Here is a 25,088-nt window from a genome sequence, read left to right as displayed (position 1 = left end):
TGTCGTAGCACGGACAATGTTTCTAGCGTGTGTGTCGTAGCACGGACAATGTTTCTAACGTGTGTGTCGTAGCACGGACAATGTTTCTAACGTGTATCGTAGCACGGACAATGTTTCTAACGTGTATCGTAGCACGGACAATGTTTCTAACGTGTATCGTAGCACGGACAATGTTTCTAACGTGTGTGTCGTAGCACGGACAATGTTTCTAACGTGTGTGTCGCAATACGGACAATGTTTCTAACGTGTATCGTAGCACGGACAATGTTTCTAACGTGTATCGTAGCACGGACAATGTTTCTAACGTGTGTGTCGTAGCACGGACAATGTTTCTAACGTGTGTGTCGTAGCACGGACAATGTTTCTAACGTGTGTGTCGTAGCACGGACAATGTTTCTAACGTGTGTCGTAGCACGGACAATGTTTCTAACGTGTGTCGTAGCACGGACAATGTTTCTAACGTGTGTCGTAGCACGGACAATGTTTCTAACGTGTGTCGTAGCACGGACAATGTTTCTAACGTGTGTGTCGTAGCACGGACAATGTTTCTAACGTGTATCGTAGCACGGACAATGTTTCTAACGTGTGTATCGTAGCACGGACAATGTTTCTAACGTGTATCGTAGCACACAGGTTTCTAACGTGTGTATCGTAGCACGCAGGTTTCTAACGTGTGTATCGTAGCACGCAGAATGTTTCTAACGTGTATCGTAGCGCGCAGAACGTTTCTAACGTGTATCGTAGCACGCAGAACGTTTCTAACATGTATCGTAGCACGCAGAACGTTTCTAGCGTGTATCGTAGCACGCAGAAGGTTTCTAACATGTATCGTAGCACGCAGAACGTTTCTAGCGTGTATCGTAGCACGCAGAAGGTTTCTAACATGTATCGTAGCACGCAGAAGGTTTCTAACATGTATCGTAGCACGCAGAAGGTTTCTAACATGTATCGTAGCACGCAGAAGGTTTCTAACATGTATCGTAGCACGCAGAAGGTTTCTAACATGTATCGTAGCACGCAGAAAGTTTCTAACGTGTATCGTAGCACGCAGAAAGTTTCTAACGTGTATCGTAGCACGCAGAAAGTGTCTAGCGTGTATCGTAGCACGCAGAAAGTGTCTAGCGTGTATCGTAGCACGCAGAAAGTGTCTAACATGTATCGTAGCACGCAGAACGTTTCTAACATGTATCGTAGCACGCAGAACGTTTCTAGCGTGTATCGTAGCACGCAGAAGGTTTCTAACGTGTGTATTGTAGCACGGACAATGCAATGTCTTGTTTAAATTGGGACTTCACGGTTGTTTCTTGCTTTGGATCGGCCATGTTGCCATAAACACCAACCAGGAGCTACAAGGAGGCGCTCAGCATTAGCTAGCGTTAGCCATGTTCCTAATGCTGGCTATGCTAACTAATGCTAACCGTAGCAGCCGAAACCATCTGGTTTATAATCAAAACAAAGGTTGTCTTTCGACAGCGGCGTCAGGACTGATACGTCTTATAAACGCTATGAGGGAAGTTATCCCTTGGCTCTTTAAGATAAATGAATCTTCGCCTCTTGTTTGTCTTCTGAGCAGTTTTCCCGGCGTCCACAGAAACGTCTTTCGGCATCCTGCTGGTGTGCAGCAACACTACGTGGGTTTCTCTTCATCTCTCTGATTGGCACATTGAGAAAAGAACAAGGGCAGCAGATATTCTGCTGAGCCTTCATGTGTCTGGCGGGTGCCAGAAGCTGTGTAATCTCAAACCGAACACATGTCCGCTTCCTTCCATCGCTCCGTCTGAATTAGACGGTCCGATTGTAGAAGCTCTGGCGTCTCACGCTGCTCAGTCGCTGGGGTTTGAACTCCGAGCGTTTCTTCTCGAGATGCAGTAACATTTCAGGCGACTGCGGCTCAGCGTGAAAGAGAAGGTGTTCGCACACATTAGTCTGCCGTCTCCACCATAAATCTGTTCGGCTCCGACAAGCCGAGGCCATCACTTAGCGATCGTTTGTCTCCTGACGTCTCACTCGCCTCCATCCCGGCATTTGTTTTGCTGGTTGGCAGTTGTTTTAATGCTCGTACCCGTCAGCGGTGAGCAGAATATGAAGCAGGGAAGGTTGATGGACCGCGGAACACTTCCAAGTGAACGTGGACCAAACTCAGAGTTAACCCTCGCCTTTTTGTTTCTTCTCTCCAGGTGTTCAAGCTGAAGGCCGTCCAGCTGGCAGAGAAGCTGCTTCCTGCCTTCAACACGCCCACAGGGATCCCCTGGGCCATGGTCAACCTCAAGAGGTCAGCGACCATCACTCTCAAACTTGTCTAATCCATTGACACAATGTCTCACTATGAATTATCAAAATGTAAACTTTTATTTGTAGATGTTTTGCGGCCATTTTGGGTAAACTAGGCTACACCTCCAGCAGAGAAACTTGACTCATTTATAGATGGACAGCGACGCATTCTGTCGTATATCTGAAACACAACATTACATTCACTATTGCTATTTACTTTATATGTTAACTTCTCACCATTGTTCTTTGTGTGCGATGACGTCAGTCGGCCAATTCCCTGCAAAAGCTCCTAAAATATGTTTACGATCTTTTAGTCCAGTATTTAAATGGTTTACATTCGGGAGCGATTAGTTTGAGTGGATCCTGAACCCATCAGTAACGGTTTGTGAATTTTCTTTATTGGCTGAAAGAGTCGATATCATTTCCATCTCTGTTGTTTTTCCCTTCAACCCAAAGATGCACGTTCTGGTTCTTTAGATCAGCCTCCGTTAGATATCTGGTAAACAAGCTCAGTAATGGTGTTTGGTGTCAATTCAAACATTCAAATGATTATTCTCAGTATTATCTTGCCAAGATCTTCCTCGCTGCCGGTGTTTTGCTACGTTTTATTATAAAAAAAGAAAAAAAAAGAGGTTTATGAAATCTTAAGTAAAGAGGTGAAAATGAAACATCAAAGTACGGTTTACATTTAGTACGACCTTATCATTCAACGATTCAAGTGTTGATTGCACAAAGAAACTTGAGTCAATGCAACAGCTCCTATAATCCATGAAGGATCTTTAGATCCAGTATTTCAGCCGCTTTGAAACTAAATCACGACCGACAGCAGCTCGACTTGAATCTCCCCCGTGAAATAAATGAGTGTTTGTCCCAAAAACAACATGTAAAAAACAGACTTTTTTTCATACGTCAGCGTATTCATACTGGAAATGAAGACAACAACTGGCGGAAGGACAAGTAGACCAGTGGTAGAGGAAGTATTACGATCTTTACTACTAATACTGTGTAACTATACTCTGTTAGAAGTCAAAACAAATGTACTTGAGTAAAAAGTATCAGTATCAAGAGTGAAAGTGGCCCATTTCAGATTAAAATATTATATTATTGGATGTGTTTAATGTCGCATCTGTTAAATGATGGGATGCTTTCTTTATAGCTTTGTAACTTAATATATTATAATACATCATGATTTAATAATTCTAAGCATCTTTGAGTACTTTGAGAAAAGCGCTATATAAAATGAAGGTATTATAATGTATAGGAATGTATAGTTGATTTATATTTTCTTAACTAAATCTATCAAAAATAAATGTAGTGGATTAAAAAGTACAATATTGGCTTCCAAATTGTCGTGGAAGTAGCATAACTTAAGTACTTCAACTTTATATTATTTTTAGCGCATAACTACTTTACTAAGTAAAGTACAAGTACCTTAAAATGTAGATAGATTTAGTTTCACTCCTTCTCTCCTCCCTTTCTGCGTATTGAAATGTCCTAAACACAAAGTGTGCTTCACCGCTCTTCTGTTGCTACACATTGAGGTTAGTAGTCGACACTCAAAGTCCCTCAGCGAATACGCTTATGAGCTTCATCTGATTTTCCTGCTGCAACAAATCCATCCGGAAAAGTCTTTTGGTGAAAGACTGAACGTTCCCACGCAGGTGTTCCTCCTCTCAATGGGTTTGACCCACTGCTCTGCCACCGGTATTACGCAACGCGACTCCCAACGGGGCTGCACTCGCCTTCAGCCTGACGAGGAGTTTTGAATAGCTGCAAATGTGTGTGTGTGTGTGTGTGTGTTCAGCATCCTTTCCTGTGCATTGCGTTGTTGAGGATGTGCGTTTCAAATTCATTAGAGAGCCGGCGCTTAACGTTTTGTCTCAATCGCCCAACAGACAAACGCACAAAACGCAGCTACACACGTTCAAGCAAACTCAAACACCCACAGGAATAATTACACACACACACTCTCACTCACACACACTCGAGTAGCATCCCATTAATGGTACATGCACTCATGTAAAATGTAAGCGGTTGCAGACGCCTCCTGTAAAATGAGACAAACGCTGAACCGGTGATGAAGATGGAGTCCTGCAGTGGAAATATCCATGTATATCCATATATAATATTATGTATATATATACTGTAATTTCATTATTTCGTTTTCTGAACATCATTTATTAGAAAATCAAACCACAGATGAATTCAAGTTGCATTCAAGATGTCTTCTTTTAAATGGTTTTAATCCTTTTTAGAAGCTCGTATTTGTGGAATTCTTTATCTTTGTTAGCACTTCATAATAACCATCGCTAATAAATGGCAAACTTTATTTAATATTTATTTGACTGATAGCAGACAGTGAAATTAGCATTTGTATTGCAAACTAATTATTAGTATTGCTATAATTATTTTATTATTTATATAAAATAATTAGTTTTTTACAATTATCTGAACCTTAATATTAAAGCTGTTTTGCTAATTATTTCTTAAAACAGTTGTCAGTGTATTAATGATGGTTATTATGAAGGGTTTTCTCCACAGACTTTATTTCGGGTCTCGACAGCTGGAAGGAGTTTGTTATGAGACGTCCGCAGACACAATGTGGTCATTTTGTTCTATGAGCCCCGTAAAAACATTGTTATTCTTTTATATGGTGTGTGTAGAGTTATAAAAGTCTTTATTTGCTCTCCTCCTCCAGCGGCGTGGGGCGTAACTGGGGCTGGGCGTCGGCGGGCAGCAGCATCCTGGCTGAGTTCGGGACTCTCCACATGGAGTTCGTCCACCTCACCTACCTGACGGGGAACCCGGCCTACTACCAGAAGGTACCGCTGGGATTCAACTGGTTTTACTGCATCCACTTTTTGGCACCAGGTGCTTTCCTGTATTTCGTGGCAGAGATTTAAAATCTGTCTCCAGAGAATAAAAGCTCCACCTTCTGGTTCTCTCTGGAGCCTCGACCCGAAGTGGTACCAAAACAAAGTACCATGAACTAGAAGAAGAGCCGTGTCGAACAAATGCTTTCTCTACTTTGTTATATTTTTTAAATATAGCTGTATTTCAGCCAAATAAATGGAAACGTTCATTTGTTTCTTTCATTTTTGTTGTATAAATGGGGGCTGCTTCCACTTATCTTGTACTTTTAAGAGATAAAATGTCATAAAAACGAAGAAAATTGTATGAAAAGACAACAATTACAGAAATGTCCAGAAACAGACTTGATAACGACTGTAATCATCTTCTTTCCCACATGAATATTCCCCGTTTGGATTAAAACCCTCGTCTCTGGTGTTGATTGTCAGGTGATGCACATCCGGAAGCTGCTCGCCAAAATGGACCGACCCAACGGGCTGTACCCGAACTACCTGAACCCTCGGACGGGTCGCTGGGGCCAACGTGAGTACCTCTGGAGCCCAAAGCAGCCGCTTTACATCATCACGTGTAGGGAGAGATTATTGATTTCCAAGCAGCCGGATTGAGAGACGTGTCCTCAGAAGTGCGACTCCACGGAGCGACAGCATGGATCGTCTTTAACGAGAACAAATTGAAGCGAGTAGAAGAAGATAAAAGAAGGGAGCGAACTCTTCCCGGCGCTCTGATTTCATTCTGGCGGTTTGCCCGGAGGAATTAACAGATCGCTGAGTGAAGTTAGACGTGCAGTTAAAAACTCTTCTGGCCCCGAAAACTGTCATTGCTGGTTCAAGTCACTTACGACAAGTGTGTAATTAAAGCTGATGGAGCGACACCGACGATTATTCAGTGTTTCCCCTTCGGCGGGACAAACAAACGGCTCCATCGTGGTCACAATGATTTAAAAGAGACCGAAACAAAAGTCAAGACGTCCTCGTTCCCTCTGGGTAGGAAGGTGGGCAGGTAGGGAGGAAGGTGGGTAGGAAGGTGGGTAGGGAGGTAGGTAGGAAGGTGGGTGGTAAGGAGGTAAGGAGGTAGGTAGGAAGGTGGGTGGTAAGGAGGTAGGTAGGTAGGTAGGTAGTTGGGTGGGTAGGTAGGTAGGGAGGTGGGTGGTAAGGAGGTAGGTAGGTAGGTAGTTGGGTGGGTAGGTAGGTAGGGAGGTGGGTGGTAAGGAGGTAGGTAGGTAGGTAGTTGGGTGGGTAGGTAGGTAGGTAGGTAGGGAGGTAGTTGGGTGGGTAGGTCGGTCAGTAGGTAGGTAGGTAGGTGGGTCGGGAGGTAGGTAGGTAGGGAGGTAGGTAGGTAGTTGGGTAGGTCGGTAGGTAGGTAGGTAGGTGGGTCGGTTGGTGGGTAGGGAGGGAGGTAGGTATGGAGGTAGGTATGTAGGGAGGTATGGAGGTAGGTAGGGGGGTATGTATGTAGGTAGGGAGGTATGTAGGGAGGTATGGAGGTAGGTAGGGAGGTAGGTTAGTTGGTAGGGAGGTAGGTTAGTTGGTAGGGAGGTTAGTTGGTAGGGAGGTAGGTTAGTTGGTAGGGAGGTATGTAGGGAGGTAGGGAGGGAGGTTAGTTGGTAGGGAGGGAGGTAGGGAGGTAGGTAGGTAGGGAGGTTAGTTGGTAGGGAGGTTAGTTGGTAGGTTAGTTGGTAGGGAGGGTAGTTGGTAGGGAGGGTAGTTGGTTGGTAGGTTAGTTGGTTGGGAGGTTAGTTGGTAGGGAGGGTAGTTGGTAGGGAGGGTAGTTGGTAGGTTAGTTGGTTGGGAGGTTAGTTGATAGGGAGGGTAGTTGGTAGGGAGGTAGGGAGGTAGGTTGGTAGGGAGGTTAGTTGGTAGGGAAGGTAGTTGGTATGGAGGGTAGTTGGTAGGTTAGTTGGTTGGGAGGGTAGTTGGTAGGAAGGGTAGTTGGTAGGTTAGTTGGTTGGGAGGTTAGTTGATAGGGAGGGTAGTTGGTAGGTTAGTTGGTTGGGAGGTTAGTTGATAGAGAGGGTAGTTGGTAGGTTAGTTGGTAGGGAGGGTAGTTAGTATGGAGGGTAGTTGGTAGGTTAGTTGGTAGGGAGGGTAGTTGGTAGGTTAGTTGGTTGGGAGGTTAGTTGGTAGGGAGGGTAGTTGGGAGGTTAGTTGGTAGGGAGGGTAGTTGGTAGGGAGGGTAGTTGGTAGGAAGGGTAGTTGGTAGGTTAGTTGGTTGGGAGGTTAGTTGATAGGGAGGGTAGTTGGTAGGTTAGTTGGTAGGGAGGGTAGTTAGTATGGAGGGTAGTTGGTAGGTTAGTTGGTAGGGAGGGTAGTTGGTAGGTTAGTTAGTAGGTTAGTTAGTAGGGAGGGTAGTTGGTAGGTTAGTTGGTAGGGAGGGTAGTTGGTAGGTTAGTTGGTAGGGAGGGTAGTTGGTAGGTTAGTTGGTAGGGAGGGTAGTTGGTAGGGTAGTTGGTAGGGAGGGTAGTTGGTAGGGTAGTTGGTAGGGAGGGTAGTTGGTAGGTTAGTTGGTAGGGAGGGTAGTTGGTAGGGTAGTTGGTAGGGAGGGTAGTTGGTAGGGTAGTTGGTAGGGAGGGTGGTTGGTAGGGTAGTTGGTAGGGAGGGTCGTTGGTAGGTTAGTTGGTAGGTTAGTTGGTAGGGAGGGTAGTTGGTAGGGAGGGTAGTTGGTAGGGAGGGTAGTTGGTAGGGTAGTTGGTAGGGAGGGTAGTTGGTAGGGTAGTTGGTAGGGTAGTTAGTAGGGAGGGTAGTTGGTAGGTCGATTGGTCGATCGATCGGTAGAAAGGGCGGTAGGTTAAATTTGCTTATGGCAGCAGCAAGCAAAATTACATAGACAATATTAGATATGAAAAATACTCAATATATACAACAAAACAGAACAATAGAGCGTATAAAATTTAAGAGAATTAAACAATAAAGAAAGTACAAAAATGCAAAGTATATGAAGTGAAATAGAAGTATGAAAGATAGATGATGACAAACAGTCGTTGGCTTGATATAGATGAATATAAGTGTAGTGTGTAAAAAGAAATTAATGCATGTAGCTGTCAGAATATAGGGATGAAAAACATGTTTAACATAGAATAATGTATATTTGTTGCAAAAAAGTAAACCTATTTAAACAGGGATGTAGATGTATATACGTAATGAGAAGTAATACATATTATATACAGAGATGTAAACAGGTAGTTGAACCGTAAGTAAAATTATATTAAGTAAAAATATAAAGTTAGAGTTCATGACGTTCCACAATCTCTCTTTTTTGTCTAGTGAACAAATAATAATAAAAACTCACATGTCAAGAAAGTAAACAATTGTACATGCTTATTAAAGTGTTTTCTTCTTTCACTCGTCGTAAAACACTTGATTGAAACTCCACAAACAAAGTAAAACCCTGGAAAGGTTTTTGTTTTGCTGAAGTAAACCTTTAATTCACGAGTCAGGTGTGAAAACATCTTCAGCTCTAAACGCAGTTTTTCTTCACCGTCTCTCTGCCGGCTTTCGTTCTTCCATTTCTACATATTTACATGTTGCAGTTAAGATTTTAAAACCAATAAGACCTTTTATTTATTCATTTACTTCTGCAATTCTATCTTTGTTTACCTATATGCTATATTATCATTAATCTTCCACATAATCAAAGTGTGTTACAAATAAAACCTTTGAGATCCCGACGTTCATCCCCAAACATTTACTCCACGTTTCCACTTCTCCCATAATGCTTTGCTCTCTTTCCTCTCTGAGTGTTTGCATTTCTTTCCTCAGCAGGGAGTATTAAATATTCCTTTTTGTTTGTTTTTCCACATTTCAGTTGGGTTCTGAACCTGAGAGGGCATTTTAAAACAGGTCTAACCCGCTGGATGACGTGTAGGATTCATGGTTTATTACCAACAGAATATTAAAACAACGTGGATGTTTAAATATTCCCTTTTCAAACTGAGCGCTTTGGGTTTTCTCTTCTCCCCGTTGCTCCGATACGACCGTCCGCTCGGGTTCCGTGAGAGGAAATTAAAACATGAAAGCCGTTTTTAAATGTAATATATTGTCGTTCCCGGGAAATGATGAACTTCACACCAGTCTGAATGAGGAAGAAACGACACCAGATACTGATGTTGTCGAGCTCCGCAAGACGGAACCTGTGTTTTCTTTGTCGTTTATTTGTTTGTTCGTCTCGCTTGTCGACGAAACAAATGGAGGGCGCTCAGGGACGGGGTGGGTAAATGGAGCGCCCCCATTAGTGGACGGATCGGTGGCTCGGCGGGCTGACTGATGCATTCTGGGCCGTCTGAGATGCGACGCGGACGCGCAGAGACGGATGGAAGGCGGGCTGATCGATGAGAGCATGAGAACATTAACAGATGGATGGTTAGCCGGCTGCAGGAGGGGATGACAGGTGTGTGTGTGTGTGTGTGTGGGAGAGTGTGTGGGAGAGTGTGTGTGTGTGTGTGTGTGTGTGTCGGGGTTTGGTCCAAACCTCGGTGAAGGAGTCTCGGTTTATTACGGCGCGAGAAAATGGATGAAAATGTGTTTCTTTTCATTTATTTTGCGCGTTAAAGACGGAGTCCGTCTTCCCGCTCTGGGCTGAAGTCGCCCGCTGGAACTTTAATAAACCGTTATGAACCGTTATGAAATAAAGAACATTGCAATGCATCACATTCTTCTGCACCGCCGTCTTCCTCCAGTGGGCCGGACATTTACACGCACACTAACATCCCAGCGTTATTCCAAAGAGGTCAATAATCCACATTTTATATTGTTATATCGGATATTCAGGATTATGAATGGAGCATTTTTCTGATTCAGACACAATGATAACAGATAACGATCAGAGAAAATACAACAATAATTGATATTCTGCTCTTTTCTCCCAAACGTTCTTTCTATCTTACATTTCTACTGCGACACAACAAAGCATCTAATAAATATATAATAATATAGTATGATAAAGTCAAACTGAGACGTGGTCTTGCAGGTTTTCGTTTAGTTTGTTGTTGTAATACTTATTTCAGCCACAAGAGGCTTCAAACTACAGGGAGACGAACCTCACGACAACATAATCAACAATACACAACATCTATGACACAGGGATGCTCCTACGTTAATATTAGGGGTGTGTGTGTGTGTGTGTGTGTGTGTGTGTGTGTGTGTGTGTCGTGTCGTGTTGTGCGTGTATGTAGGTGTGTAGACAGTAGTTAAGCCAGACTAATGAGGCTGAGCTCCTCTGTCTTAATGAGATCCTGCTGTGACTGACAGCCTTATTACCACACACTCCTCTTCCCACACACACCACCCACTCCTCTTCTTCACCTGCTCACGACAGCCTGTCAAACACTCCTTTCTTCATCAGGACGTCCATAAAGTAAAGGAAGTGGTCGTTGCTGAGCAGATAGAATGTGACTCGTGACTTCCAGATGCATGAAGTTCTAGTTTCACATTCAGTCTGTGAAGTACGTTTAAGGCCAAAGTCATTTTTTACTTGTGGTTTCACTTTAAACGACGTCGCCGATCATCTGTGCGTCTCTTAAACAGACTAAAGATGGCCGACCTGGTCGGGTTGTATTGATACTTGTATTCATTGTTTCTGCTCATCGGTTCCTCAGCGATACTCTATCGGCTATTTGGGGTTATTTTGTGAGAGAAAGAAAAAGACATCCAAGAAAAATAATCAGCATTTTTTCTGACCAGCAACAAAAGAAGAGAGAGACAGAGAGGGGTGGAGAGAGAGAGAGAGGGAGAGAGAGAGAGAGGGGGAGAGAGAGAGAGAGGGGGAGAGACAGGTGGAGAGAGAGAGGGAGAGAGAGAGAGAGAGAGGGAGAGAGACAAAGAGAGAGGGAGAGAGAGAGAGGGAGAGGGAGGGAGAGAGAGAGAGAGAGAAAGACAAAGAGACAAGGAGAGAGAGAGAGAGAGACAAGGAGAGAGAGGTAGGGAGAGAGGGAGAGAGAGAGGGGGAGGGAGGGAGGGAGAGAGAGAGAGAGAGGGAGGGAGGGAGAGAGAGAGAGACAAAGAGACAAGGAGAGAGAGGGAGAGAGAGGTAGGGAGAGAGAGAGAGGGAGGGAGAGAGAGAGAGAGAGAGAGAGAGAGAGAGAGAGAGACGAGGACGTCTCTCTCCAGGACGAATAAAGAACTGATAGCAGATCCATTAATTCTGGACCGCATCGATACTCATTTAGAAAGTATCCGTACAACCTCAGTGCTCTTGACCTGTGTGTGTGTGTGTGTGTGTGTGTGTGTGTGTGTGTGTGTGTGTGTGTGTGTGTGTGTGTGTGTGTGTGTGTGAGTGAGTGTGAGAAGCCGCCTCCTCAGCACCCGGATCCCTTTTGATCGGCAAAGCTGATGGAGAGGTAGAAGAGTTGAGCTGTGTGTGTGTGTGTGTGTATATATATGTGTGTGTGTGTGTGTGGGCGCTAAGTTGAAAGCGTGTGAGAGGTGATTGTGAAACACAGAAAAGGTTGTAGAAAAATAAAAAAGAGCAGCCAGAACTCCCTGACCCCAACATGGACCTCCTCTCTGGGTCAAAGGTCAGCTGGAGCTGTATGCAGCGCCGCCTCCTCTCTGGGTCAAAGGTCAGCTGGAGCTGTATGCAGCGCCGCCTCCTCTCTGGGTCAAAGGTCAGCTGGAGCTGTATGCAGCGCCGCCTCCTCTCTGGGTCAAAGGTCAGCTGGAGCTGTATGCAGCGCCGCCTCCTCTCTGACCTGAGCTCAGATTCCTCTCTCTTCTTGTTTGGCGTCGTCCTCCCTGTGACGTTCCTGGTCCTGTCTTTCATGTGCCGATCCTCAGATGTGCTTTCACATATTCTACTGTCAAAAAACTAAAAAACAACGACGACGTCGGTCACAGCGATAAACAAGTTTATTTCAATGTAAAGCTCGTTTGTAGGAAGAAGAGTCTCACATTTCAAAGGCTGTTGAATCCTGATGTTGCAGTGAAATAATCCGACTGTATTATAGTTTTCATCTTCTCTGCTGCTCATGAATTAATTATTCTGTGCACCAACAGACGAGTATTGACTTCCGATCCAAATCCGTCCTCAAGGAAAATGCTAATTAACTTTTTCCACTATTATCTACAGTATCATCAGAGTCATCTCCAAAGTTTGCTCAAGCAAGTTCACGTTTTTAATTTTAAACGAGCTTCAGACGTTCATTTGTGTTATTTGGTGAGAGGTGCCAGGTGTTTTTAATGTTGTATATAAAATCAAAATGCACGCGCTTCAATGTTCAGCCCAACAAGAGCAACACAAACACAAAGTATCTGTGCAAAAACACACAAAGTCCACGAAATAAAACGCATAATTCCACTTTTCTTTAACTCATGTCTTTATTCATCGCAGCCAGAAGCTGTAAAAACTGTCATCGTCACATTTTCATCTTTCCGACGGTCCTTGAACACAACATGTGTGACGGAATTTGACATTTTAAATGTCGCCCCCGAATAAACCGTTTAAAATAACCAGATTCTGTAAAATGCATAACATTCAGATCTCCTCAGTTCAACTATGAAGCCACGATTGACTCGTCTGAGACCAACCGTCACGTGACGACACCTCTGTAAAACATGTACTGAATATATCTGCGTATAAGTATCAAAGTTAGATATTTTGGCGTGAAGCAGGTCTGCTGCTTGTTTCAGGAGAGAAGAGCGTCACATTCAGAGGAGGGAGGCGTTATTGAAACGGGAATTATGTTTTTAATTCTACGTTTTATTTTTTGCACATGTTAAACTGCCAAATAAAGTGCTTTAGTGCTGCATGAGCACTCTGCATAAAACATGTGGAGAGCTCGAATGACTTTAAAGAACAGGTTTGATATTGCCGTCATAATTACACGAGGCTCTCTCTGATTGGCTAACCGATAATAAATGATGTCATTCCTCCAAATTTACTCATTTACAGAACAAGTTCAAGAGAATTTCTACTCATTTTGTTTCCAAAATGGGAGTAAATATGTACCAATCTGCCTCTCAATGTCCTGCCACGCCGTGGTAACGACCTGTCAATCACCTTGTAGCCCCGCCCTAAAGCTGCTTTATGGTCTGTTTGACTCTACATGACCATAATGTACTAAATGAACATCATGCTGTATTGAAGAAGACTTGAAACTAGAGATTGAGACATAAACTCATGTTTACAATGTTTACTGAGGGAATACATCAAGAGAAGTAGAGTCATTTATATAGACTTCTATACAATCAGAGGAGTCACCCCCTGGTGGTCAGGAGAGAGAATGCAGCTTTAACACATGAAGCATATACTTCTATACAACCAGAGGAGTCGCCCCCTGGTGGTCAGGAGAGAATGTAGCTTTAACACATGAAGCATATACTTCTATACAACCAGAGGAGTCGCCCCCTGGTGGTCAGGAGAGAGAATGCAGCTTTAACACATGAAGCATATACTTCTATACAACCAGAGGAGTCACCTGCATAATGAGTACTTTTGCTTTTGGTAATTAATTTTTAACGCTGATACTTTTGTAGTTTTTGTACTTTTGCACGACTTTTACTTGCAAGAGATTATTTCTCCACTGATATTAGATATCGCTACTTCCGTAAATGATCTGAGTGCTTCTATGTACTAAGAGGAGAATTAGTTTTATTTCTTCAGTTTAAAGTAACTTTGAAAAACTGTACAACCAACAAAAAACTCTTTGTACTATTGCAATGATTTCGCTGTCATTCACAAAAACAAATGAACATCAAGTCAAACTAATCCTAAATGCACACTTTACTTTGCGTGTATATTATAAAAGCATAGTTTATGGGTCAGTGAAATGGACCAAAGTGGCTGAAAGCTCCTCTGGAGGAAACAGATTATTTCTCTGGCGGCGCCCCGGCCTCTCTGTGTACGGCCATGAAAGCTGTGTAAACCTGGACATGGAAATGTGAGCGCATCAGGGAAACAGTAAACAAAGGGAGGAGAGAGAAACGCTGCCAATACAGTGTGTGTGTGTGTGTGTGTGTGTGTGTGTGTGTGTGTGTGTGTGTGTGTGTGTGTGGAAGGAAAACCACCCCGGGTTTCGATGGACGCTTCTGATGCCATATGTTGCTCTCTGCCAATAAAGAATGAATAATTCACTTTTCTTCTCCGTCCGTCTCTCACTGTTTATCCTCTCCTCCTCTTTTTAACCCTTTTTTAATTCTCTCTCTCTCTCTCTCTCCCCCTCTCTCTCTCCAGACCACACCTCTGTTGGAGGACTTGGGGACAGTTTTTACGAGTACCTGCTGAAAGCGTGGCTCATGTCGGACAAGACCGACACTGAAGCTCGCAAGACCTACGATGACGCCATCGAGGTAAAATGCAATCAGAAATTATTATTATTATTTACCACAGCTTCTGACCAGTCACCTCTGAGACACTCCTTTTAAACCCAGTGTGAATAATATGAAGAAAACTAATATAGTTATGCATTTATTTTTCCAACTATGATTATTATCGTTTCCTTCAAGTAAAAAGAAAAAAAACGTTATATTTACACAAATGCTTACGCAGCTACGCATATATACATACATATGAATAAATACAAAATTATAATATAATAATAATGTGTATATACAAATAAAGTAATGAATCAATAGATAAAAAAACACAATAGCAGAGATATAAACAGGATGGAGTACTAATGGCTACGTTGACCATAACAAATACACCAAAAGAATAGCTAACAGAAACAATATTAGTAATAATACTATAGATACTCTTTATGCACATACACATATTTATGTATTTCTAAAAGGCTCATTTCCTGCCACCAGTGTTTACATCAAAGCGTGGTGGAATTAGCAAGCTAGCTAACGAGCTAACTAGCCAGCCGCCCGCTAGTTAGCTCGTCGCTGCAAAACCTCAATGTAAACATGGCCGCCGCTCTGCCCCACGTCCTTCAGGAAAGGGAGGTTTGTGATTCGTCAGAAAACAGAGGCGTGCTTTTGTTTCTGTGGTCGTGAAGCGAGAGAAGATTCAGAGGGAGGTGTGAAGACGTCCGTCATGAAGAGAGAGCGGAGGCTGCGGGGGCGGATTTAAACATTCTGTTTTCTTCTGTTTGACCCTCATGCACTCGACTTAACTCCCACACACACACACACACACACACACACTTAATATTCCATTCATGACCTTCACCCACGTTCCTGCTGTAATATAAACTGTGTCGACCTTTTCTCTTCGTTCTCACCCAAAAATGTTACTGCTGCAATCACTTCCTGCATATAAATTCACTCACTCACTCACTCACTCACTCACTCACTCACTCACTCACTCCCCTGCAGGCCATCGAGCGCCACCTGATTCGTAAGTCCAACGGCGGCCTGACGTTCATCGGCGAGTGGAAGAACGGCCACCTGGAGAGGAAGATGGGTCACCTGGCCTGCTTCGCCGGCGGCATGTTCGCGCTGGGGGCCGACGGCTCGCCCGACGACAAGGCCGGACACTACCTGCAGCTGGGGGCGGAGATCGCACACACCTGCCACGAGTCCTACGACCGGACAGGTGAGGGGAGAGCACACACACACACACACACACACACACACACACACCTGCCACGAGTCCTACGACCGGACAGGTGAGGGGAGAGCACACACACACACACACACACACACACACACACACACACCTGCCACGAGTCCTACGACCGGACAGGTGAGGGGAGAGCACACACACACACACACACACACACACACACACACACACACACACACACACACACACCTGCCACGAGTCCTACGACCGGACAGGTGAGGGGAGAGCACACACACACACACACACACACACACACACACACACCTGCCACGAGTCCTACGACCGGACAGGTGAGGGGAGAGCACACACACACACACACACACACACACACACACACCTGCCACGAGTCCTACGACCGGACAGGTGAGGGGAGAGCACACACACACACACACACACACACCTACACACACACACACACACACACCTGCCACGAGTCCTACGACCGGACAGGTGAGGGGAGAGCACACACACACACACACACCTACACACACACACACACACACACACACCTGCCACGAGTCCTACAACCGGACAGGTGAGGGAGTAGCACACACACACACACACACCTACACGCACACACACACACACACACCTGCCATGAGTCCTACGACCGGACAGGTGTGTGTGTGTGTGTGTGTGTGTGTGTGTGTGTGTGTGTGTGTGTGTGTGTGTGTGTGTGTGTGGCCTAAATTAGTATTACAACAACAACACACTCGTTTAAACACAATTCTAAACCTGAAAGCACTCACCGTATCTGTGTTATAAATTATAAGACAATTAGTATTGTCTTATAAGTGAGGAGGAGGAGAGAGGGAACAGATGAAGAGGAGGAGGAGAGAGAGAACAGATGAAGAGGAGGGAGAGAGAGAACAGATGAAGAGGAGAGAGAGAGAGAGAACAGATGAAGAGGAGGGAGAGAGAGAACAGATGAAGAAGAGGGAGAGAGAGAACAGATGAAGAAGAGGGAGAGAGAGAACAGATGAAGAAGAGGAAGAGAGAGAACAGATGAAGAAGAGGGAGAGAGAGAACAGATGAAGAAGAGGGAGAGAGAGGGAAACTTCCTGGTTAAGTGACAGTCAGTCCGTCTAAAATTGCCCTGTTAGTTCTTAATGAGCACTCATTTACATCAATGTGTGTGTGTGTGTGTGTGTGTGTGTGTGTGTGTGTGTGTGTGTGTGTGTGTGTGTGTGTGTGAGTGAGTGAGTGAGTGAGTGAGTGAGTGAGTGAGAGTGTGAGTGCGTAAGAGAGATTGTGATAGATGGAGGGAGGAAGTTGGAGCGTGTGAAAGAGTTCAGGTGAGGTAGAAGGACGGTTGTGTGCGCTGTGAATTCAATCAGAGTGTGTGTGTGTGTGTGTGTGTGTGTGTGTGTGTGTGTGTGTGTGTCCTGTCACCACCTCCTTCAACTTCTCAGTAATCTCCCACTCAGTCGTAATGCCGTCACACTTAATTGGTGGTTGTAAGAGATGAAAATGCAGTGAATGATTAACGAGGAGCAGCATTTGTATTGCTTCATCACACACACACACACACACACACACACACACACACACACACACACACACACACACACCACATCAGAAAGAGATGTTTATATCATCTCCTGTTTTCCTCCCGTAATCATTGTTTTACTGTTTTACTCTCCTGACTTTCTTGCTTTTACATCTTTCTCTTCTTTCCTTCTCTTCCTTTCCTCGTCATCCTCAATTTCTTTTTCTATTCTTCATCTTTCTTGTTTTTCCCTCCCTCAACCCCACTTGTTTTACTTGTCTCCCCCCTTCTCCCCCCCCCCCCCCCCCCCAGTGCTGAAGCTCGGCCCGGAGGCCTTTAAGTTCGACAGCGGCCTGGAGGCGGTGGCCGTGCGGCAGAACGAGAAGTACTACATCCTGCGGCCGGAGGTCATCGAGACGTACTGGTACATGTGGAGGTTCACCCACGACCCCAAATACCGGCAGTGGGGCTGGGAGGCGGCGCAGGTAAACAACAACAACACCAACAACAACAACACCAACAACAACAACAACACCAAGAGCCTAATCAACACCTCAGCATCAGTTAAAGAAGCCCACATTCATGTTGTGTTGCTTTTATACAATATAATATATGAGAGGGAGATGGAGAGAGGGAGGGAGAGAGTGAGAGGGAGAGATGGGAGGGAGAGAGGGAGAGAAAGGGAGGGAGGGAGAGAGAGAGGGAGAGAGATGGAGAGAGAGAGAAAGAGGGAGGGAGAGAGAAAGAGGGAGAGAGAATATGAGTGAGGATGATGACGTCAAAAACACAATCGGTGCGTTTTCTTCTACCTTATTTTCAATTAGCACACATACAAGAGAGAGAACAAATACAGAGGGGGCTTATGGGAAATGTAGTCTAATGCTACAAATTCAACCTACAATAGAGTCAATAAGGACCGTGAGCTATTGTGACGAGCAGTTTAATAAATGACTTTTTAATGCTGTGTTTCCTGAGCTCTAATTCTTTTATTCATGAAGTTTAGCTTCAGTTTCTTTTCAGTTTAGTTTGGCGCGAGAAAGCAAAACGACTTCAGCGGTTTCCGTGGTCATCAGGATCAGGCGAAATGGAAAATGGACGATGGTTTGAACACGAGGACGTTCTATTTGTGTTACGGTGTATTTTGGGGGGATTTCCCGTTTAATGTTCTCCAAAGCTGGACAGTAAACACATCTACATGTTCCTTAGGTTCTTCTCCAGGTTTAGCTTCTATCTTCATGGTTTCCTCCTCTCGGCTTCAGCTCTGAAAATCCCTCTCTAGTATTAAAAAAAAGAAAGAAAAGAGTTTCTTCAGGGAGTGCCGTTGGTGACAGTTTGGGCGCCATGGTAACGTCGCTCTTGACAGCTGGAAGGTGGGGGCGGGGCTTAGCCGAGTGTTGATAGCGTGAGTTCAGTGCTTTGGAGGCTTCAAGGACCGCTTATTGTCATAAGGAAAAAGATTTTAAAAAAGGGACCAACAATAAAACAAGCAGTGTTTTTATATTTTCAGCATCAGGAAAGGATGAAAAGTACAGTTTTTGGTGAAGTTCTTGGATATAAAGAAACGGTTTTCTTTGAGGCTCGAGTCGACGTTTTAGGAAGAGGAGACGTTCTGAGCAGGAAGATCAAAACATGATTTCCCTTCATCGCTAAACTCTGTGCTCTGGTTGCAAAGCAGTGATGTGAGACACTTCTTTATTTGGGCTGTTGTCCTCACACACACATACTGTACATATATATTTATATATGCATACACAGTACATTTGCATTCTTGTATTGGGTCATCTGTAGTTTCATTTCTTTTAGCACGAGCTAAGTTTTTATAATAACATTTCAAACTCAACAGAAAGATGAACCCTGTTATTGTTGTATTATTTCTGCAGATTTAAGATGCTGCAACTGTTTGTTTTTTATTATTGATCATAAACAATGAGGTCGGTATTTTAGTTAAATAAAGGTAAATGTGTTTAATTATTTACTTTTACTTTTACCGTAACATTGAAAACATACATAATTTCATTTTTTTAGCACCGTTCACTTTAATTACAGTAAAAGAGACGATCCCACATTAGAAGAAGCGTACTGACTTTTATTTAGTTCAAACACTCAGAGTGAGTCTTTATTTTGGATTTGAGGCCTAAAGAAACTCAGACGTGACGTTCCACGGGATTCAAACGCCCGGTATGAAGCAGGAGGACGATGAAGGAGCGTTTTAGGGGATGAAGAGTGAAAGCAGGCGAAGCGTTGCTGGTAATCTTCCTCCTGCTTCCTGTGTCTCTCCTCAGGACTCTAGTCTGTCGCTCGCAAAGACATTAATTAAAGTTGTAAGCTCATTAAAATGTTCCCTTTTCTCCTCGTCCTTTTATTTCCCGCCACTCGCTCCGTTCTTTTCCTCTCCTGTGTTCTCACCTTCCTCCTCCCTTGTCTCCTTGCCTCCTTCCCTCTCTCCTCGCCCCCTGCAGGCCATCGATAAGTACTGCCGGGTGAGCGGAGGGTTCTCCGGGGTGAAGGACGTCTACTCCTCCAACCCGACGTACGACGACGTGCAGCAGAGCTTCTTCCTGGCCGAGACGCTCAAGTAGGTTTAGACCGGGAATTAAATAAAAACATTACGTTAAAAACATAAAAAACGTGATTGCAACAACTACTTGCTCATATTTTGTAGAATGAATTTAAAATAAACGAGCATAAGATGAACTTGTGAAGATGAAAGCGGCAGCGTGTCGGTCAACACGTTGTTTCTTTCTTTAACAGGTAATGAAAAGTCAAACTACTCACAAAAAAAAAGCTCCGAACACTAAAGTCTAAAAGTAGGAAAAGCATCCAGTATCAGAAACCATAGAAGAAGAAACGCACGCTCCTGTTTGAACACAAACTATTTTCAGTGTTTTTAAAGGCTGCATCATCATCATCATCATCCTCCTCTTCGTCTTGGTTGGTGGATGAAGAGGAGGGAGACTCTAATGTGGCTCTCTGGCTCCCCCTGCTGGCAGCGCTTTGGATGTCTGCTCCTGGCGGTGCAGATATTATTCAGTGTGCTGTCAATCAAACTTATCACCAAACAGAGAGGGTGTGTGTGTGTGTGTGTGTGTGTGTGTGTGTGTGTGTGTGTGTGTGTGTGTGTGTGTGTGTGTGTGTGTGTGTGTGTGTGTGTGTGTGTGTGTGTGTGTGTGTGTGTGTGTGTGTTCCAAGTGATTCCAAGACCAAGTGAGCAGGTTTTCAATTAAATCTGAAAGTTATTGTGTTTTTCATCCGCTGTAATGGAGCCGGCCTCTTTTAGTTAATTAGTGGAGGATTTATTTTGTTGAATATTTTTATTTATTTTTTATATATGGGCACATAAACCACCAGATTTAAAGTTGTGCTTTTGTGAGTTTCTTTGTGGAGAAACTGTTTGATTAAATCAACCAATGGAATAACAAACTCTTCATCAGGGGATAAAATGAGAAGTATTTAATCCACAGGAGTACAAAACATGCTATATTGTGTGTGTGTGTGTGTGTGTGTGTGTGTGTGTGTGTGTGTGTGTGTATATGTATATATGGAGTTTTTCATGGTGACTTTTGCCGTTCATGTTAAAACCTGTTTTTGAGTTTCTTTTCTTTTTCTCGGCCACTCACTTCTTCTTCCTCTTCCTCCTCTTCTTCCTCTTCCTCCCCCAGGTATCTGTACCTGTTGTTCTCCAGCGACGACCTGATGCCGTTTGAGAGTTGGGTCTTCAACACGGAGGCTCACCCGCTGCCCGTCCTCCACCTGGGCAACATCACCCTGCCGGGCAGCGAGCCGGCCCAGCGGTAGACTGACAGAGGGGGGGGCGGGGCGGGGGGAGGAGTCTGTTCTCCTCAGCGCCACCAGGAGGCGCCACCTGGACGCCCGCTTACCCTCCAAAAATAGGGTTAAAAACCCACCAACACTGGATAAACTTACATTCAGCTCTACAGACACTCGCCTGCTTTGTGGACTGCAGACGTCACCGGAGGAGCCGGAGGGCGGAGCCTCCACTAGAGGGCGGAGCCTCCACCAGAGGGCGACGCCTCCACTAGAGGGTCCGTGTTCTTCTTCTATGTTTTACTCTCTGACTGTCCATCTCTCCGTCTTCTCTGCTTCAACCAGGAAGTCGTTGCTGCTCGGCTTCTCTCTCGACCGGCTGGAATTGACTCTGAAGGACTCGACTCTCCGAAAGGAGGCGTGATCTACATTTTTTTGGGTGCGGGGGGGTTGTGATTATTATTCTGAGTATTGATTTGAGATTTGACCAAACCCGTACAGACTTGGAGCTGCGGCACTCGGAGTGCATTCTGGGGTTTCTGTGAAGGATTACGCCGTCGGTGGAAGTGTCTTCTGTCACTTTGTTCTCTCCTGCAGACGGACGCGAGCTTGATGACGCGTTTCTGTTTCGGACAAATCACTGCTGGGGACACGGGGAACCGAAGCCCCTCCCCTTTCCACTTCCTGTCAACTTTGACCTTCCGTTGTGAGGGCAGTCCCCTCCTCTTCCTCATCCTCCTCCTCCTCCTTTATCAGAAAGTGGAGCAGTAGCCACTCGGTGACAGCAGCCTCCTCCTCTTCACTCTCCTCCTCTTCCTCCAGCTCCTCCTCCAGTTAAGAGACGACTCGTTTCTTCTCTCCATCATGACAAAAAGAATAGTTTCCCCCCTGCTTCTTCTCCTCTCCTGTTCCCTCCTTCATCCTTGTAAATCATTGATCGGTGCACTTTGTAGGAGGTTCATGAAGGAGGAGGCAGACAGAAGTGTAGCACTGAGCTGAATAAATGACGTCATCCTGCTGAGCTCCCATCCCACTTTTGCTCTGTTTCGACCATCATCTTCATCATCATCATCATCATCATCACCGGTCGGACCTCCTCTAACTGTAAGTTGCATGAACTCTTCATCGTGTTAATGTTTCACGCCTCCTCCTCCTCCTCCTCTTTGACCTCGACCTCTAAGAGAAGACAAAGCACTTCTTGCAAACTCCCTTTTTTTATTTTATTTTTTTTAAATGTCCACGTTTTGGATTATTTCTCGATCCCAAAACTATTTGTCGCCTCGAGATAAAACGGGAGATGGCGGATAGCTGCTGTCCAGCTGCTGAAGGCCGACACCATATCATCCAAATCCTCAAATCTGTGAAGAAGTGAAACATGCGGACATTTTTTTAAATTTCCTTATCATTTAAAATCCGTTGCCGAGTCTTTTTGACTTCCTTTAGTGTCGTCAAGTATAAAACCCTTCATTTCAAAAGGCCCACGCTGTTGATGATCTCTAAATCCCAAAACTATTTTGGACCCAGACATTACATTGACAGCTGCAAACCTGATCGTTTAGTCAACAATCATGACCGGTAACGCATTCTATCCAACATTATATCGCCTTTTTTTTAAATATACCTCAGTAATTCCTAATAGAAAACTCTAAAACTTCTTCACCGACTCTCAACCCAAAGTCTGAACCCAACTTGAGTCCCGAAATGTAGCGACTCAAACGTTCATTTTAAGAATTGGACTTTTCTTTTAAAAGTGAAAAGAAGTGAAGCGGATCTAAAGAAGCGAGGAGGAGATGATCTGGCAGCGGAGGGGAGGAAGTCCGCTGACAACAACTTAGAGGTGGAGTTATCAGTCAACACGCTTTTGTGTTGTCGCTGTAATAAAAATAAAGTAAAGAGTAAAAACTACTTCCTGCATCAGCATCAAGCTTTTAGTTAAAATCCGTCAGAAAGGTCACTTTGTTTTCAAAAAGCAGAAGCAAAGCTTAATGATGGGCTGTGTGTGTGTGTGTGTGTGTGTGTGTGTGTGTGTGTGTGTGTGTGTGTGTGTGTGTGTGTGTGTGTGTGTGTGTGAGAGCTCATCAATACGCCTGCCTATGTGACGTGAATCTGAAATGTTAAATATCAACCGACTGGTTTGGATGAAGAGGAACAGCCGGATTCGTCTCCAAAAGATAATTTCTTTAGTCGGATTTGCACAAAACCAGCAAGATTCTGTTTGTTTGTTTGTTTTATTCTTTTCAAGCCTTATTGTCAGACGCGACGCCTTGGCCGACCGACACTGTGCTCTTTACTCGCCCTCTGCTCTGTCTTTTGTAACGCGTCATTTGCTTGTTGTTGTTGTTGTTGTTGTTGTTGTTGTTTGCACAAACGTTGCCTGTCCTCTGAGGTGAGAGAGATGCAGGACAGTGATGGAGAAGAAACGAGAGACAGCAGTTTTGTTTACGGCCTCGCGGCGACAGACTCCCATGAAGCGTATCAATGAGCTGACCATGCTTTAGACTCACAACGTTGATCTTTATCCTCAAAACGCTGCTCATCTCAAGTGAAGACCGAAAGAAAGAAAGAAAAGATTTAAAGGAGGAGGCTGGAGATGTTCTCTCCTTTTTCTTATTCATGATAAAATTATTTATACGACGACTTCCAGACTTCAGGTGGTGGAAACGGGGATAAAATAACATTTCAGAACTGCAGTGAGATCAAATAAAACCATAAGAGTTAAATGGAAATATAAATAATAGAAGGCAATGAAAAGATAACACATGTTGGAAATAAGATCATTTAAAAGAAATTAGTGATGTAAAAGAAGCTCCAGAGCCAGAGGACCCGCCTGTAAACCTGATCACTTCATTTATTGTCAGTAATTCGTGAAAAGACCAAAACCAACAACCCTCTGAGCCGAAGAGCTCCATCATCGCCCACAAACTATTAAAAACACCACATATTCTTAATTTTGACTCAAAATACTCACGAGACATCAACTGTGTATTAATCCACCTCAGAAAATAGTCCGCAACAAATGTGCTAAGAACTCCCCTTTGAGTGACGTTTGCTAAAAACGACACCGCTGCTTTTGATGATTTTTTTTTTCTTAATGAAACAATATATCCGTGAACTGTCTTTAAATATGTTCGTCTTTATTAGAAATTAATAGATTTTGGGCTTCAAAGACAGACGAAAAGTAAAGAGACTTTTTTTTTTCATGGAATTAGATAGTAATATAGAATAAAAAAATAAATACATTAAATATTATCTGCCTTACATTGTTGTCACCTGCTTTCAGAAATATGTCGGTGGAGGCAGACGTTATATTTTGATAGGTAATATTAAAGTGTTGAGGCCAAAACTTCAGACCAACGTTCAAATCAAAGTTGAGCTGAGTTTATATTGAATTAATCCCTTTTCTTTACGGCGTTTCTACGCCCATTCTCACGTTATTCCCTCCATACTTTCCTCTCCATCATCCATCTGGTGTCATCTTCTCGCTGCAGTACAGTCATGGCTCTCAGTCTCTATCCTCCGGTCTCTGACATCACGATGACATCATCAACACCTATATCTTATTTAGGGGGGGGGGGGTGTTCCCCAGAATAAAACCTGGGCCGTCGAGTCGCTGGGAGCAACGTTGATTTTGAAAATTGAGTGTTCTGTATTTGTATTTTTACTGAACTAAAAAAAAAAATGATAAAATTAAAGTATCTGTAAATATGTTTAAAACTGAGACACAAATTCAATAAAGATGTTATGAAAAGTGATCAGAAGTGAAGAGTGTATTCCGTGTTGTTTTTAACCTCAATATGTGATGTTTTATGTGACCAGACTCCTCTGGTTGTATAGAAGTCTATGCTTCATGTGTTAAAGCTGCATTCTCTCTCCTGACCACCAGGGGGCGACTCCTCTGGTTGTATAGAAGTCTATGCTTCATGTGTTAAAGCTGCATTCTCTCTCCTGACCACCAGGGGGCGACTCCTCTGGTTGTATAGAAGTCTATGCTTCATGTGTTAAAGCTGCATTCTCTCTCCTCACCACCAGGGGGCGACTCCTCTGGTTGTATAGAAGTCTATGCTTCATGTGTTAAAGCTGCATTCTCTCCTGACCACCAGGGGGCGACTCCTCTGGTTGTATAGAAGTCTATGCTTCATGTGTTAAAGCTGCATTCTCTCTCCTGACCACCAGGGGGCGACTCCTCTGGTTG

The 25,088-nt window shown here is 44.1% G+C and overlaps 1 protein-coding gene across 1 annotated transcript in view; it reads left to right on the top strand.

The window, feature by feature from the left end:
- The window catches only part of man1a2 (mannosidase, alpha, class 1A, member 2), a gene marked incomplete at both ends in the record, with an annotated part of 97,323 nt that extends 76,397 nt beyond the window's left edge, over positions 1-20,926 (top strand). Inside the window, 8 exons of the mRNA XM_079216370.1 lie at positions 2,178-2,272; positions 4,970-5,093; positions 5,571-5,664; positions 14,305-14,420; positions 15,393-15,612; positions 17,444-17,616; positions 19,591-19,706; positions 20,791-20,926. Coding sequence (XP_079072496.1) covers positions 2,178-2,272; positions 4,970-5,093; positions 5,571-5,664; positions 14,305-14,420; positions 15,393-15,612; positions 17,444-17,616; positions 19,591-19,706; positions 20,791-20,926 — 1,074 coding nt within the window. The remainder of the gene's footprint in view (positions 1-2,177; positions 2,273-4,969; positions 5,094-5,570; positions 5,665-14,304; positions 14,421-15,392; positions 15,613-17,443; positions 17,617-19,590; positions 19,707-20,790) is intronic.
- Between the last annotated feature and the right edge of the window lie 4,162 nt (positions 20,927-25,088).

Source organism: Taurulus bubalis (assembly GCF_910589615.1).
Source record: "Taurulus bubalis genome assembly, chromosome: 1".
Classification (NCBI taxonomy): domain Eukaryota; kingdom Metazoa; phylum Chordata; class Actinopteri; order Perciformes; family Cottidae; genus Taurulus; species Taurulus bubalis.
This window is presented reverse-complemented; position numbering and strand designations above follow the sequence as displayed.